The sequence below is a fragment of the Brienomyrus brachyistius genome, chromosome 24, assembly GCF_023856365.1.
Source record: "Brienomyrus brachyistius isolate T26 chromosome 24, BBRACH_0.4, whole genome shotgun sequence".
Lineage (NCBI taxonomy): Eukaryota > Metazoa > Chordata > Actinopteri > Osteoglossiformes > Mormyridae > Brienomyrus > Brienomyrus brachyistius.
This window is the reverse complement of record NC_064556.1, coordinates 5,318,589-5,332,968: the sequence shown is the minus strand read 5'-3', so window position 1 is coordinate 5,332,968 and position 14,380 is coordinate 5,318,589. Positions and strand designations below refer to the sequence as shown.

The following is a 14,380-nucleotide window of genomic DNA, read 5'->3' as shown; positions in this document are numbered from 1 at the left end:
GCCCACTTTCTCTCCAATCTGATTGGTTATCTCCCTGAACCAATCATTTTTCCTTCCGCCCTCATAACACTTTTGTGTAGTGCAAGCTAAAACCTGGGTTCTTTTAAATAAGAGCTAGATAAGATTTTAACAACTTTAAGCTATTAAGTGACTTCTCCCCAACTGAGGCTAAAATGGTCTCCTCTCGTTTGTAAATTCCTTATGTTCTAACACCGGCCCACCTCTTTTGGTTTTCCATACATTGGATTATTCAGTCCACACCAACTGTTCTGATCATGTCTTGCAAACAGCAGTTCGTTTGCTTTAAGTCCATAAGTCTGTGGTCTTTATGCTACTCCCAATATAATCCCCTGAATTCTTGCCTGTTCAATTGTGATTCAACTACTCAATCAAATATAAAGCTCCCAGCTTACATCACCTGACAGGGGAATCTGGGCGTAAATCTCACATCTTTAACATGATTAAATGACAGGGAGAGAGTGAAACTATGAATCATAAAGAAATTCTCACCGGCCTGTCATGGAGATACGGGTTGAGAATTTCACCCTTAACCACTGTATTTGTATCTTTTGCAAAATTACTAATGGCACAGCTGATGGTGTTTAAGTAACTTCCATAGCTTCCAGTGGTCTGACTGTCACTTCCCACAAGAGTTAGAACAGTTGCCTTTTACTTGTCAATCTCAGGGCTCCAAAGGGCAGGGTTGACCAGCTTTGCAAACGCATATCTTCCTGTCAAAGGAGTATAACTGGGACTTCAGTTTATTTGAGGAAGGGAGAGCAAAGCAATCTCACTGGACCAGTGTGAACTAATAAACATCTTTGAGCCTTGGCAAACAAAATACATATATAATCGATTAAGTTGTTTACTGTATGCAAAGACAAATTACAGAAACCTATTTTTAGCAACGCGACACAAGTAATGCAACGCCAGCGAGTTTGCCTTCGTGCATTTGTGATGAAAAATATGCTCAGTAGCAATTAACAATAACAATAATAGTAATAATAATAAAATAATAATAATAATAATAATTTCAGCCGCACATTGAATGGTTGCATGCCTAACTTCATTTTCCCATATCAACGCGCAGGAATTATAGAAGCACGATTTGGCCAGCAGGGCACCGTCGAATGAAGGTGATTTTTGTTTTTTACTTTCATAATTATAAATTGAAACCTTTGAAGAAACACAACAGCAGCCAGACGGCGTGCAGTAAACGTGCAGAGGCGCGGGGACGCGGGGGGGGGTCTGTTTATTTACAGCGCTGTCGGCTGTAGTGCGTCACTCAGGTCCTCGCGCTCTCTCTCTCGCTCACCCACTCTCTCTCTTTTTCTTCTTCGCAGTCCGTGTAAAAACTTTTCTCCCCTTAATATTCATAACGATCGCAGCAGTCCACCGGTTCGTGTCCGCCGGATGATTTCGCCGCCCACTGTCTCGGTGGTCCGGCACGTTTGTTAAAGTTTATTTTTCCGTTTCTCCTGGCGGTCGTTTATTACGTACGTTCATTTATATCGAATTCCTCGTCGCGAGACCGGAGCCGCGTCTTCTGCAGCTTTCGTTTTGAAGCGGACCGACTTTGCCCCGCGCGACCGACGGCCAGGCTCGCGCAGGCAGAGGCGCCAAACCCGCCGCTCCTCTTCGGCTCGCCGTAACCGACAGCTCCGGTGACGCGGAAGATGATCGGTGTAACCGAGCTAACTAGCCAGTTAATAAGCAGCTTAAGTACCGCTAGCTACGCCACAGATCTCCCGTGTGTTTTCTTGCTCTAAGTCGATAAGTTTTGTTTGTCGTAATGGGGCGTGTGCCGTGCGGTAAACAGGCGAAGCGGCTATGCTAGCAGGCTGCACGGCTAACTCCTCTCTCGGTTCCCCGCTTTAAGCCTGGTCTGCTCGCCTGGAACCCGGACTATTCGTTAATGTGGTTTAAGTCACCATACGGCGACTTTTCACGTATTTATTTTGGCGACTAATCAACGAAGTTGGCGTGGTTAGTGCCACTGTTTTGCATACATGACAGCTGCGGTCGCCGTCCTTTAGCCTGTGTTACTAGCGCGATTACGGGTGATACTTGCACTTTTCTTTTTATTTTTTTAAGAAATAAATATCGGCGTTTGACATCGCTGGTGAGCCGGACACTGACAGTTTTCTCCTTTTCTCCCGTCGGTTTGACCTGCAGACCGACCGTATGCAGCTGACTCCGGGGTTGCGTTACGGGTGACGGTCACGGACGGACTCTGGAAATGACCCAGCTTTTCCGCTTTAAATAGGTACGTCTCACCATCCACTTTGTTTCATTTTAAATAAAACAAATAGTCTAATATTGTGTATTTCCTGAGTATTGGATCAGAACTTTACTCTTGACGCCGTGCCAGCTGGCATTTCCATGTTGGTTTGAAACACCCACAACGTCTTTTAAAATATTAATATTTGGGAAAATAAGACTTTATATCTAGTGGAAGGGTTTACCACAGCCCAAGAAATTTCTTTAAATAAGAAAAATAAAGCTGCCAATGAAGAAGTTAGTAGTCCGACCTGCCACGAAAGCGGACATTTGGGTAACCTAGTTTGCGAGGAGTTGGTCGGCTTAATCTCTTTGGCAAGTCGGCTTGTTTTTTTTTTTTCGTCTATCAGCCCTCGGGAAAAAAAGAGCGCAAGTCTGTGCTACGTTTCACGGAAAAAACACGCCGTGTCCAGTTCCTGGGGAGTTAATTTTAATGACCCCCATGTCCTTCCTTTAACTGCGACCCGAATGGCGTAATAAAGCGCCTGATGTGAAAATTACGAACGTGCCGAAGTTGCATGCGTGCATGTCGGGTTTTGTAGTAGCTGATCGCAGCCAACAGGTTGCACCAGCGGCGTCAAATACCTCGCTTTTTTGCCCAGAAGGCGGATGAGCTGGTTAAAAAATCAGTAATGTAACTTAATCCTTCATTTTGTACAGGTGTGAGGAATTAACACGGGGGTTCTGTGAAGTAGATTTCCCCCCTCATAATTTGATGACTATCTTCTTGGCTCTCTGTGACGTGTAAGGTTGCAGAAGATTGTGTCAATGTAAAGTACTTTTTTTCTTTTTCAATTTTAAAAAGTTTTTAAAGTGTCTGCTGGTGTCACCGAGCTTATAAATGATGTAGGTAGATTCTCACCTTCACCACACTGGCAACACACCTAAAAAAACCACGAGAACAGTAATGCCTATGGCTGTTGTTAATGTGTGGACATAAGTATGTAGATATTTAGTATTAAACTGGTCATAAAGATATTTTACAGGAACAGTCAGTGGTTTCAGGTTGCTGCTTTTTTATTTTCTTCTTGTCTTCTTATTCGTGATTCATCCATTCTTCATGAATTAATCACGGTTGATGCATAGGCGAAGGGCTTTATAGAGACGGTTCAGGCACACAAACATGGATCCTGGTATTGGGTTTGCATAGTTTATCTTACCGATCAGTTTTTCTCTTGTGGGCTTTCCTTTCTATTTGTGTTAAGTGTGCAAGTTATGTGCCTGGCGTGTTCAGAATTGCCTCTGGAGTTTTGCTGTGTGAGAACTCTAATTCCTAATTTTTAGCACGCAAAGAGTAGGAGGCGGTACCAACAACATATGGGTGGCTGAAAAGGTTTTGTGTCTTCTTCTGACGTAGAATTACATTATAAAACTTTTGAGCTGTTTTCAGTCCAGAAGCTCATGTGTACCATAATTCACAGAAAGGGCAGGGAGTTCGAAATGCAGCCCGTGACTGACCTTGTATCATCAGAATTGGGAAATAACTTTCATTAATAAATAAATGTTCTTGGTAAACCCAGAATACAGCCTTACGGGTGCATGGGTGTTGTGCACATGTTGCGTTCTATTCAGGATTTTTAAAGAATGAACAGTCTAAGCAATTTATATCAAGTAATTTCCAAGTGATATTTTTAGTCTACAAACCTATTTGTTATATTGCAGCTTGGGGAACAATCAGCATACAAAAATGTCCTTTTAAAAACTACATAGAACCAACATTTAGAAAAAAAATGTTTTGAACACATTTTCTGCAGAATAGTTAAGTTGTTGAAGTAAAAATCTTGGTTTAAATGATAATGAAAATGGCCAACTCCGGGCCAAGAGTATCATTAAAGGTTCATTTTGATCCCTTACTCCAAAACCTGCTGCTGGCAAGTGTCATACTATTATGGCAGCTTCTGAATACGAAATATTTTCTTTCTCTTTAGCTTATTCTTAGCACACGTAATGCTACCCTAAATAACAGTTCTCTAAAATGAAGAAAGTTACTTTTCAAAAATTTATATTGCTAAAAATATATTGCTCGACTTTAAATTGATTATGCCAGGAGCCAGCTTGTTAAAGGTGAGCTGTCTTTTGATCTTTTTTCTTGCTTGAAAACAATTGCAAATGAATGCCACATACTATTTAATCTCCTCTCTTTGGTGTACATCAGGGACAGGAAATGGATAGAGGTGGACTCGAACACAGCAATAACTGGAATGAGAGTTTGACTTTGGACCAAGGGGAAGCAGGAACCCTAGCGTCCTTGCAGGATAAAGCACATGGCACTATGTCTGCTGCTTCAGCCAAGAGTCAAAACTACCTGCCCCTGAAGATGAGCGCAGACTTAACCTGCCCTTCTATGCCCATGGACTCGTCTGTCACTGGAATGGATCCCATCCCCTTCTCTCTGAAAACCGAGGATTACTTGACGCTAGATAAGCCCAGGATGGATGTGCCGCAGAATTCCTTCATTCACGAGGGAAAGGACCCTGATGTGTGCCATGGGCTCTTTGGTGACAACACGATGGACATCCTGCAGGATTTTGATTTGCCGGGCTCTCTTTCTGAGCTGAATGACTTCTACGTGGCAGACGATGCCGCTCTGCTGTCCTCCCTCGGTGTGGAAGACTCCCTTTTGGCGGATGTTGGCGCACAGAAGGAAGCCAAGACCAGCAGCCATGGATGCGGCACAAGCATGAACGGGGAACCACACCCAGATCCAGGGGTTTCCACGCTCACCGTCAAAACGGAGAGTGACGGCTGCCTTATCCTGAGCACCCCCGGGGTGATTAAGCAGGAGGCTGACGCAAAGAGTTTCTGTCAGGTGACTGGGCCAGAGGTTCTTGGCTCATTCGGCTCCCTCCTTTCGGCGAGCGCCGCCGGTGTTACGGCTGCACCGACCCACAGCTTTGCCACTGGCGTGCCAAGCTCAGTTAGCTTGCAGCAGCCAGACCAGAAGCCTGTCTTTAACCTGTATCCCCCACTGGCTGCCATTGGCAATGGCTGGAACCGGGACATCGTCGAGGCCCGGGGTGGCAGCGAGGCCGGTTCTGCACCAACGGCTTTCCACATGGGCGGAATCAGGTAAGGGAACACGAAGGAGTTTTGTGTCGGATGTTCAGTATGTACATCGGCACATGTGTAACAATGTTTTGTTATGCTGTATCTAATGTAATGGTCAGGGGTGTGCTATAGTGTTGAAGCTGTAACGATATATATGAAACTAATAAATGATTTCTTTTCCCCCTGTAATTTTAGTAGTTATTCTAAACCTCGTGCTTAACTAATAATTAATTAATGATTTAATATGAATTATCAAATTGCTGCAGATATTTCAAGTTTAGGCTAAACTTTTAACATAAGCTTTCAATGGGAAATTATCCTAATTATATTGTATAGTATTTCACTGTCTGATTATGTGCATTTATTTTTGTAAATGATGTTCGGTGGCAACCTGTACATGTATATCCTATCTGCCTGTTTTTCTTGGTCAGTTTCACACACAGTAGTTGAAATTTCATTCACTAAGAGTTAATGCTTAAAATTGTTTCTGTGGCTTTCTCAGCGTGGTTACATTGGGTACATCAGGAAGAAATTGGGTCCTTGTAGCTAATCAGCTCAGAATGGTTTCAGTTCACTGATTTAATTTTCTACTGATATTCAAAAACCTTGTAAATTATAGAGGGAATGTATGCTTTTTGTAAAACTGTAGTGTTGCAAAATAGTCTTTGGCTTTCGTACCATTTTCAAGAGAACTTAAAAGCAATGCTGTTTGTCGTAAAGTAGGGCAAAGTGTCCTAATTGTATATTTCAAGATATTTCTTTGACATCTGTATGAATGGGTGCTCTTATTCAGCAGTACTACATTGCTCTCAGATCCTCAAACATCCACTAAATGAGCCTAGCAGAATTGTCGAGTCTGTCTTATGGTTGTAGGTGTAATAGCTGCCAAAATCTGTATGCTCTGGTATATTGACTTGCAGTGTTTGTTGTTTTATACCTGTGATATTACACAGAATTGTGGTCTAACTTCATTACTCAATGTACTGCTTGTTGTTCTGCTACCAGAATCAAAGAGGCCTCTGAAGGCACCCTTCATGTAAAAGGATAATTGAGTTACCGAGTTAAATAAACTTTGTTTGTAAATGTCATGTTTCACTAAACAAACTAAACTTCCAGTCAGTAAGACAACTGATGCTGCAAATCTGGAATGCTCCATTGCACTGGTGACCAGTTGTGCCATATGAGCATGTCCCAGCACACAATAGAATATTAATAGTAATCTTGAAAGGAAAAGCGTAATGCTTGCGGCTTGCAGGTGTTAATGGTTTTCTAATCGGGCCACAGTTAGCAGCTGATATTTACTTGCAAGATATAGGTAATGTTACCTTTCCTTTTCAAATAGTCACTTGAATTATTGAAAAACCTGCAGCTATAGGTCATACAATATTCACTGTCACAGAAGCATGCACTGCTTTCCATGGCAGTGCTGTTCTCAAATGTAGGCAGGGCAGAGGAATTATTTGAATTTTTGTTTTGTTGCCATGTAGAGGCACAACTAACTGTTCGGTTATATTAATCATGCTAACACACCATGACCTGGATGGACAGACATCACTGTGGCCTGTAGATAAGATTCTACATGTATTATTAGAGAGCAGTTGTTTGATTTTATATCCCATATTTAAAATTAGAAATTTAAGTAAGATGATATTTTGGAAAAACCTCAAATTTGCAAGTCTTAGTGAATGAACTAGTAAAGGAATTGGTGCAATTTTGCATGTTTGTGTATTTTGGAACTGCATGTTCAGTACAGGGTCGCACTGAGCTTGCAGCCTCTTCTTGGACACCATGGATAGGTTACTGATTCTTCGCAATATGCCTTTTTAATGTTTAATTTATTCCATTTTAGCTGAGCTACCGATGAATGCATTGTTGCTAATGAGACACACCTGAGCCTGTCTGGCTTAAAGGGCTACAGCTGCATGCCAGTGAATGTGGCATGCCCGCCACAGTTAAATTTAGCCTCAGAGCAGATGACTTAATCCAAAGTGACCTCTCTTTTTTCATATTCATATGTATAGTGTTATAATAATAATAATAAATAATTATTATTGGTAGAGAGAATAAAATTAATAATATTTTTAATCTTTTTAATCGTTGTTATTAACATTTCATACATCTGGAGTAGTTTAGCATTCTTGCACAGGTGTTTAACAGTATGGCTCCACCCAGGATCTTAGTGGACTAATTCCATGAGACCCGTAAGGTAATCCTGGTTTGAAGCACACTTCAGTAAAGTTGAGCTCTTTAGGTGAGTCAGAGGGGTAATTGTACTGCTGATTTATTTGAGTTGACAAAGTTGGTAGTAGAGATGGGTCAATCCACATTTTTTTTGTTCCGATCCGATTCCGATACACACCTGCCGATACCAAACCAGATTCTGATTCAGGAGGTCTTTCTACTTAAATATTTTTTTAACTGGTACATACAGATGAAATAACGTACACAAAAAATCTTCAATTAGGCTTCTAGAAACATACATAACATACTGTTCGATTTGTACGTCTTGTTTTAAGCGTTTTTGAGGCATTTTGCAGTTCAATTTGAATATCTCCCAAGCGAGGATATGCAAGTGGCAGCCCCTTGTCTATCATAAGTGGTAGTGAGTGCGCAAAACAACCCAAGCTAGTGACTCCCAAATTATCCATTGCCTTTTTCAGATTATTGCCGTTGTCTCGTGCAATTGTGTGCACTTTTAGTGGGGTTTTCCACTAAGCGCTAATCCCACCTCTCAAAACTTTGTTTTTACAAAGATTGCAAATTGCTGTGCTACTAGTTGTTAAAAGCGTAAAATACTTAGACCGTCACCACCTTATCTGCTCTTTTTACGCTTCTCCTGCTCCGAAGGGTATGCACATGACGTCACTGCAAGTGGAAGCCACTGCGCTCACACCCACTGAGGGGCAAAAAAACTGAGTGGCGGCATTTGCGTTCAGCTTGAATGCCGCAAACGCACATCTAAAATAGGAAAGAGCTATAGTGCAATTGATTGTACAAATAGACAAGAAATAGGACCTATATTTTTAGAGACGGCCAAAAACAAAGTAAGTATCGGACATGGATCGGTCAGATATGGCTGATACCCGATCCGTCAGATAGATCTGAATCGGCGCCAATACTAGTCTGAATATCAGATCAGTGTATCTCTAGTTAGTAATGCCAACTTAACACAATTACTATGAAGTTGAATGTAGCAACTGAAGACAGTTATTTCAGTGTGTTGGATGTAATTATGATAAGGACTAATGACTGGATGCCTATAATAAGTAGGGGTACATTGATAGTGATACTAGATGCCAATACTAGTATCAGTATGGGATTTGATACAGTGGTCATGTACTCGTACTCATCTTCGTGACAATCCACCTCTACCTATAACCACAGGATAACGTGTTGGTGTTACACTTAACAAGCAAACTCAATAGGACTGCAAAATGTCTGCAGAGTGAAAACTTCAAAGTTAACGACAAAAACCAAAGCATAGCAAACTTTAAACTGTGCTCTGCAAAAAAAAAAGTGGAGATACAAAGCAAATTCATAATACACTAGTAATCTAATTTAACATCTTAAGCTAAACATAAGGAGTACTACCAGCAGCACTCTACAACAACACAACATGTAGCAAACACTAGTACTTAGAGAATGAGGCATGATGATGTTTGTGCAGTGAAAATAACAGAAGCTCTTGCCCAGTGTATTGTTCTTGATGATCAAGCATAATATTGTAATGGTGGTACCCGGAGATCGTGGTATTTTCTGTGGTGGTATGTGGTGTGAAATGTTTGTGAATCGTGGTTTTAGATGGCCTGCAATGTGTTTTTCAATCATAATTAAATATAGCCTGCTGATTCATCATTTCCCACAGAAATTAAAAAATGAACATCAGTACTCCAACCCCCCCCACCCACAATCAACAAGTTTTAATGCCCGATTATCCGTTATATGTTTTTTTTTCATGCTTTTACATTAATTTATTTATCTTTTAAATTTTGTGTTAGTGCTGCACTTGGTACTGGGTGGGGGCGGGCGCAGGGGCAAATTGCAATATCGTTTATACCGATATTTTTTCATTAAAATATCGCATATTGTTGCCCAGCCCTAATTGCTGTTGGTGTCGACTTCTGTGAGTATCAGAAAGCAAGTGTTTGAAAAAAACTTAAACATAGCAAGTAGCCCTTTATTGTGTTCCTCCACTTCGTATGAATCGTTGAATTAGTCGGATAATAAAAAGCTCTACTGGACTTAAACACCATGCTACCTGCTGCCAGAGTAGGATCTCCTAGAGATCGTAGCTTGCTTTGATTGCCTGGTAAGTGACTGTATCATTGCTCCTTCTAAACAAACTTAGAGGAGTGCGGGGAAATCCCACTTTCATCTGAGTTATTGAGCTGTGACAGAATTAATATTTCACTGTCTTGTTGTTTAGAAGTCATGTAAGGATCTTTTCAACTTGTTAGGTTGCATACTGAAATGGTTTTCAAGGGCAAAATTGCTTAATGACAATTCTCAGAATGTGTTCTGGTCGTTAAGTGATAATTTTAAGTAGACCGTATTGATTCTGGTAAGTGTAAACACACTGTACATACATATTTTCTACTTTATATAAGATATTTATCATATTCCTGCTTTTATTATATGTTAGTGTTATTTTAAGTCATGTATTATTTGGTATGAGGTTATTTTTTGGGTCTGAGAACTTTTTCAGTACTTTTTCTCATATGAATTCATAGTAATTGCTTCTTTGCTGTATTTCGGCTTATGAAAGGTTTCAGGAAACTCCTACCTTCGGTTAATCGGGGAAATCTATGTATCAGAAGTCGTTATTGTAAATGTCAATGCTGCAAGCTGGAAATTCAACACATTTCAATAACTAATTGATAAGATCTGACGTTTTCTGTCATTCTGTGAAGGAAAATTATGTTTGTTGCATAATAGTACAGTCTTCAGCTGATTGTTGAGTTAATGCTGTCCTAAGTGGATTTTTTTCAAAATGTTATTTTTACATAAGGCATTTACATATTTTGGGGTCTCCCATGGTTCAGCGATCTAAAAATGATGAGTTTTCCAGTCCTACAAGTTTCACGATCCTGTTTTTATTAGTCTGTGATGTACTCGCCAAATGCCAGATAAGGTTACTCACCATCCAAATTACTCCAAAACAATTAAGAATGTGGAGTGAAGGCCAGCATGATGCATGGCTCTCGAAGGCTACTGTGCCATGGTGCTGTTTTCAAGGTGTCAGGCTTTAGCCGGACACTTTTTAAGATACACCCCAATTGTCAGGCAGAGTTTATAGAAAGAAACTGGGAACAGATGGGGAAACGCAAGATATTGTTCTTCTGCAGTCCACACATGGCTTCCATTGTGGTGCCTTTGGATTTTGGCAGAGAGACTGTGAATGTGCTTGTTTGTGTATGTACAGCTTGTCTGGTGAAGATGACTTTGGATAAGTAAGTTTGAGGCCCGTGCAAAGTATTATGCTGACAACTTTCTGGCTTTTCAAATATCCTTCTGATCACATTTAGCTATGATTTAATTTTTTTCCCAATTTAACCTCATTTAGATGTATCTACCTGATTTAGAATTATTTAAAGGGTACTTGGTATGTGGACTTTCTAACCTTCAACTCCCCAGGCCAATGAGTATAAATCCATATTTAATGAGTCAATATTGGCCAAATCCATCATGGTGATGTTTCAAAATTTTCTGCTAGCATCAGCACATCTGAATGCTGTAAAGCTATATTATACATCTGGATTCAGTCTTGTTTTATATATCTGTAGTTGCGTTCTGTTCAGCAGAGCCAATACCTGTTGTTTTTGGGGAATAATTAAAATGTTTTGCTGCCTTTTATTTCTCTCACCCATTGTTTAAGATAAAATTGAGTTGGAGAATATGCTGCCTTGGCAAGCAAGAACACACACATCTAAAGGCTAAGAAATGCAGCTGCATTCAAGCATGCTGTGGCTTTTACCTGCCTGGTGTTTTATCTGTAAGATCATCACCAACCGGAAGGCCACTGGCAGTTAAGCTGTTAAATTAATATAAATAGATATTATTAATGGCTGTACATACTGTTCCACAGTACATGTTTTAATTGCATTTATGAAAGTATGAAAAATGCAAGCTATGATGATTTAAACGAAAAAAAGAACCTTTGTTGAAAACGCTGGAGTGAAATGCATTAACCTTAGAAGGTGGTGTAACTCTTAGCTGAGCGACCATATTTGTTTTGTTCTGAGTTCCAGTTCTGCATAATTCTTCCCGTTCTGCAACCTCATGAATGTTGTGAATCGCAGTGTTTTTTTTTTTTTTTTTTTTCTTCAAATAATTGTTTTGTTTTTGCCCATTAAGTTCATGCAGCATTTTTTTGGCTCACACTTCTGAGGAAGGAGAGCTGCCCAGCTGTGTGTGTGTGTGTGTGTGTCTGTGTTTTAAATATAGACAGGCTGTCATATGTTTGTCCCATACTGTGAGATGCACTCTGTGGACTGGTGATTAGACCTAACAGACTTCTTGGCAGTGATAATGGTTTCCTTTGACAATATAAAGCTCCTATAGAATCATTAAATTTTATTTTGCTACGTAGCCTGTTTTTCAGGTTCTATATTGTAAACTTGTCTAAATAATATTTTCTCCTCCAAAGATGAGTAGAACCACATTTAAATGGGGTTTATTTTTATTAAACTCCATGCTGGCTGTCTTCTCCCCGCTTTCTGTATGCCTTTCTGGCTCACAGCGCATTGTATTATCACCTTAGGGAATAACCCCTTATTGGTGCCAGCATTTCAGACCAGCTTTTAAGCGATTCATTAAATCGAGCCTAATTAAGAACTTGGCTGGCCCCAAACTTAGCATGAGCACTGAAGTTTACCTGCTGTTCTGCTTAATGTAGTGTTAGTCTTACCACTAACACTATTCCATCAACTCATTCATTCAGCACAATACAGTGTTTTGGACTGAACATGTAGCTGGGAAAATAATGTCAGAATTAGCATTAAAGGTGAAGGGTGTCACTGTATAAAGGCTATGTTGCAAGTTTAAAGCAGGTTAATGTGTGACCAATATGTTCCTCCACAAGTCCTTGTATAACTTGTGTCAGAGACTAGGCCGTAACAGACCTTGAAACTGAAAAAACTTACATTTATCATGAACCAATTAAATCACTGAACTGTATATTAAAGTTTTGTTTTCTCTGAGTTCGCGGCAGAACCAGCTTCAGAAGTCTGATGTATTACCAGCTATGGCATTAAGTATAATTCTAGGTTTTTTTCAGCCATGTCATTATTTCCCCCTTAGTAGCTGTGTAGTTATTTAGGGAAATAAAGCACAATTTGGAGAAATTTCTGTACTGGGGGATTCTTGGAACCTAATAGTTTTTTTTCCTGTATATCTGATTTATAGCACTGGTTTGTATATAAATTTGTATTATTATTATTATTTCCATATGAATTGCAAAGGCCATGCTTGGAAGCTTCAGCGTTAATCATTATAAAAATAAACGCTCAGAGATAATACGTGGCCAGAATGCGCTCAGTGCTGCAGATTGGGTGACTCGTTTTCCTGGCAGCACAGCATTACCCCCCCCCCCCCCACCCATCCCTCAATCGCCTTTTGACAAAGCTGGCGTGAGCACTTCACTGTAAGCAGGCCGGTAGCCAGCTGGAGCAGTGCACTGGCCCCCACCTCCAAGGTTACCGAATTCTTTCCCTTTGCTCTGCAGTTTGCATTTTGTATTGCTTTGCTCTGATTTGGGTTATGCTTAATCTCAAAGCTAAAGTGTTTGCATGCATATGTGTGATTCCCCACACCTTAATACAACCCAAGATGATTTCCAAATGTCAAAAAAAAAAATTGAACTTCTTAATATTTGAACTGCTTTTTACCTTTGCTTTGAAGCCAGTATTAGAGGCGAAGTTGGGTGCTGTGATGAAGAATTTTCAGATTTATTATAACGCTGCAAAACTGACAGCATCTGAATAAAATGCTGCCAAGCTGTTTGTGAGGAAAGAGCTTGCGAAAGTGGAAACTGGTAACTGAATGAAAACTGATTTGACCAGCACTCTGACCCCAAGCTTTGTTCTCAGCGGTATATGTCTCAAAGGAGAGTAAGATGGGAAAACTAAAGAATTCCAATGTACCTGTAATGATACTTGTGTAAATGGCAAATAAACGGTCACTTCATCTATGTTTTCTTTGTATAACTGAAGCTGTAAAGCTAGTGCTTGTACGTCAGTGATTGCTATATGTTTTTATTTGTCATTCAAGAAATGTAGGGCTCCTTGTCCCTGCAGCGATCCTGCATTGATGACAGTCTTCATTCAACTAACTTCACCTATACCTAATTTCTTTTTGATGTGATGACTGCTAATACATTTTTTTTTCCCATATACATGTGTTTTCTACAAATCTTGGGTTTAACCAGGAAAGGTCAAAAGCAGTTAATAATCCCGGAGAGGACAAACGTGTTATTTCTTCAATTCTCTTCCTGGTCCCTCTTTACCGTTCTGTCTAGGACTGGTTGGTGTTGCCGTTGCCAGGCCATGCCATAATCCACGCCTCTTAAATTACGGCCGAGCTGTTTCTCTGGTGGTAGCGGCACTCGAGGATGGACCTTCTCCATTGACTTCCATGCCAGGGTTATTCTTGGAGTTACTCTGGAGTCTGTTGCTATAATGAGCCATTTACTCCATTTTTTTATGTCGTATGGCTTCCTTTCAGAATTACTACAAGTTAATTGCTAAAGTAGTTTATGAACTGATTTCATCACTTGTATTACATATCTCTGATTCTTTTTTTTCATTTACCTTTGTTACTGTTTTTTTTCCTGTGGCAGTTCAGTAACCAACTATGGTAACTTTTTCCCAGTACTTTTTGTTAAGCTAATGTCTTTCCTTCAAATTTTCTAGGAGCTGTACACATTACAAACTCAGTTATGATATCCTGTGTTCAGCGACTTTTTAACAGCCTTATCTTTAGGCCTAACATTGCACTGAACTTTGATTCAGCAATCATTGGACCTCAGCTATGTTAAATGCAGCAGTGCTGGGAG

General features: G+C 40.2%; 1 protein-coding gene across 5 annotated transcripts in view; it reads left to right on the top strand.

Annotated features, from left to right (window-relative positions):
• Positions 1–1,270: 1,270 nt before the first annotated feature.
• The window catches only part of LOC125720025 (glucocorticoid receptor-like), a 43,689-nt gene continuing 30,579 nt past the window's right edge, over positions 1,271–14,380 (top strand). The window contains exons 1-3 of one of the 5 annotated variants that reach the window (XM_048994966.1): positions 1,271–1,289; positions 2,176–2,266; positions 4,436–5,349. In XM_048994966.1, the coding sequence (XP_048850923.1) occupies positions 4,445–5,349 (905 nt within the window). In that variant the 5' untranslated portion in view covers positions 1,271–1,289; positions 2,176–2,266; positions 4,436–4,444. Of the gene's footprint in view, positions 1,290–1,323; positions 2,267–4,435; positions 5,350–14,380 lie in introns of those variants that run through there. The other 4 variants (XM_048994964.1, XM_048994965.1, XM_048994962.1 and 1 more) reach the window with 4 other exon arrangements.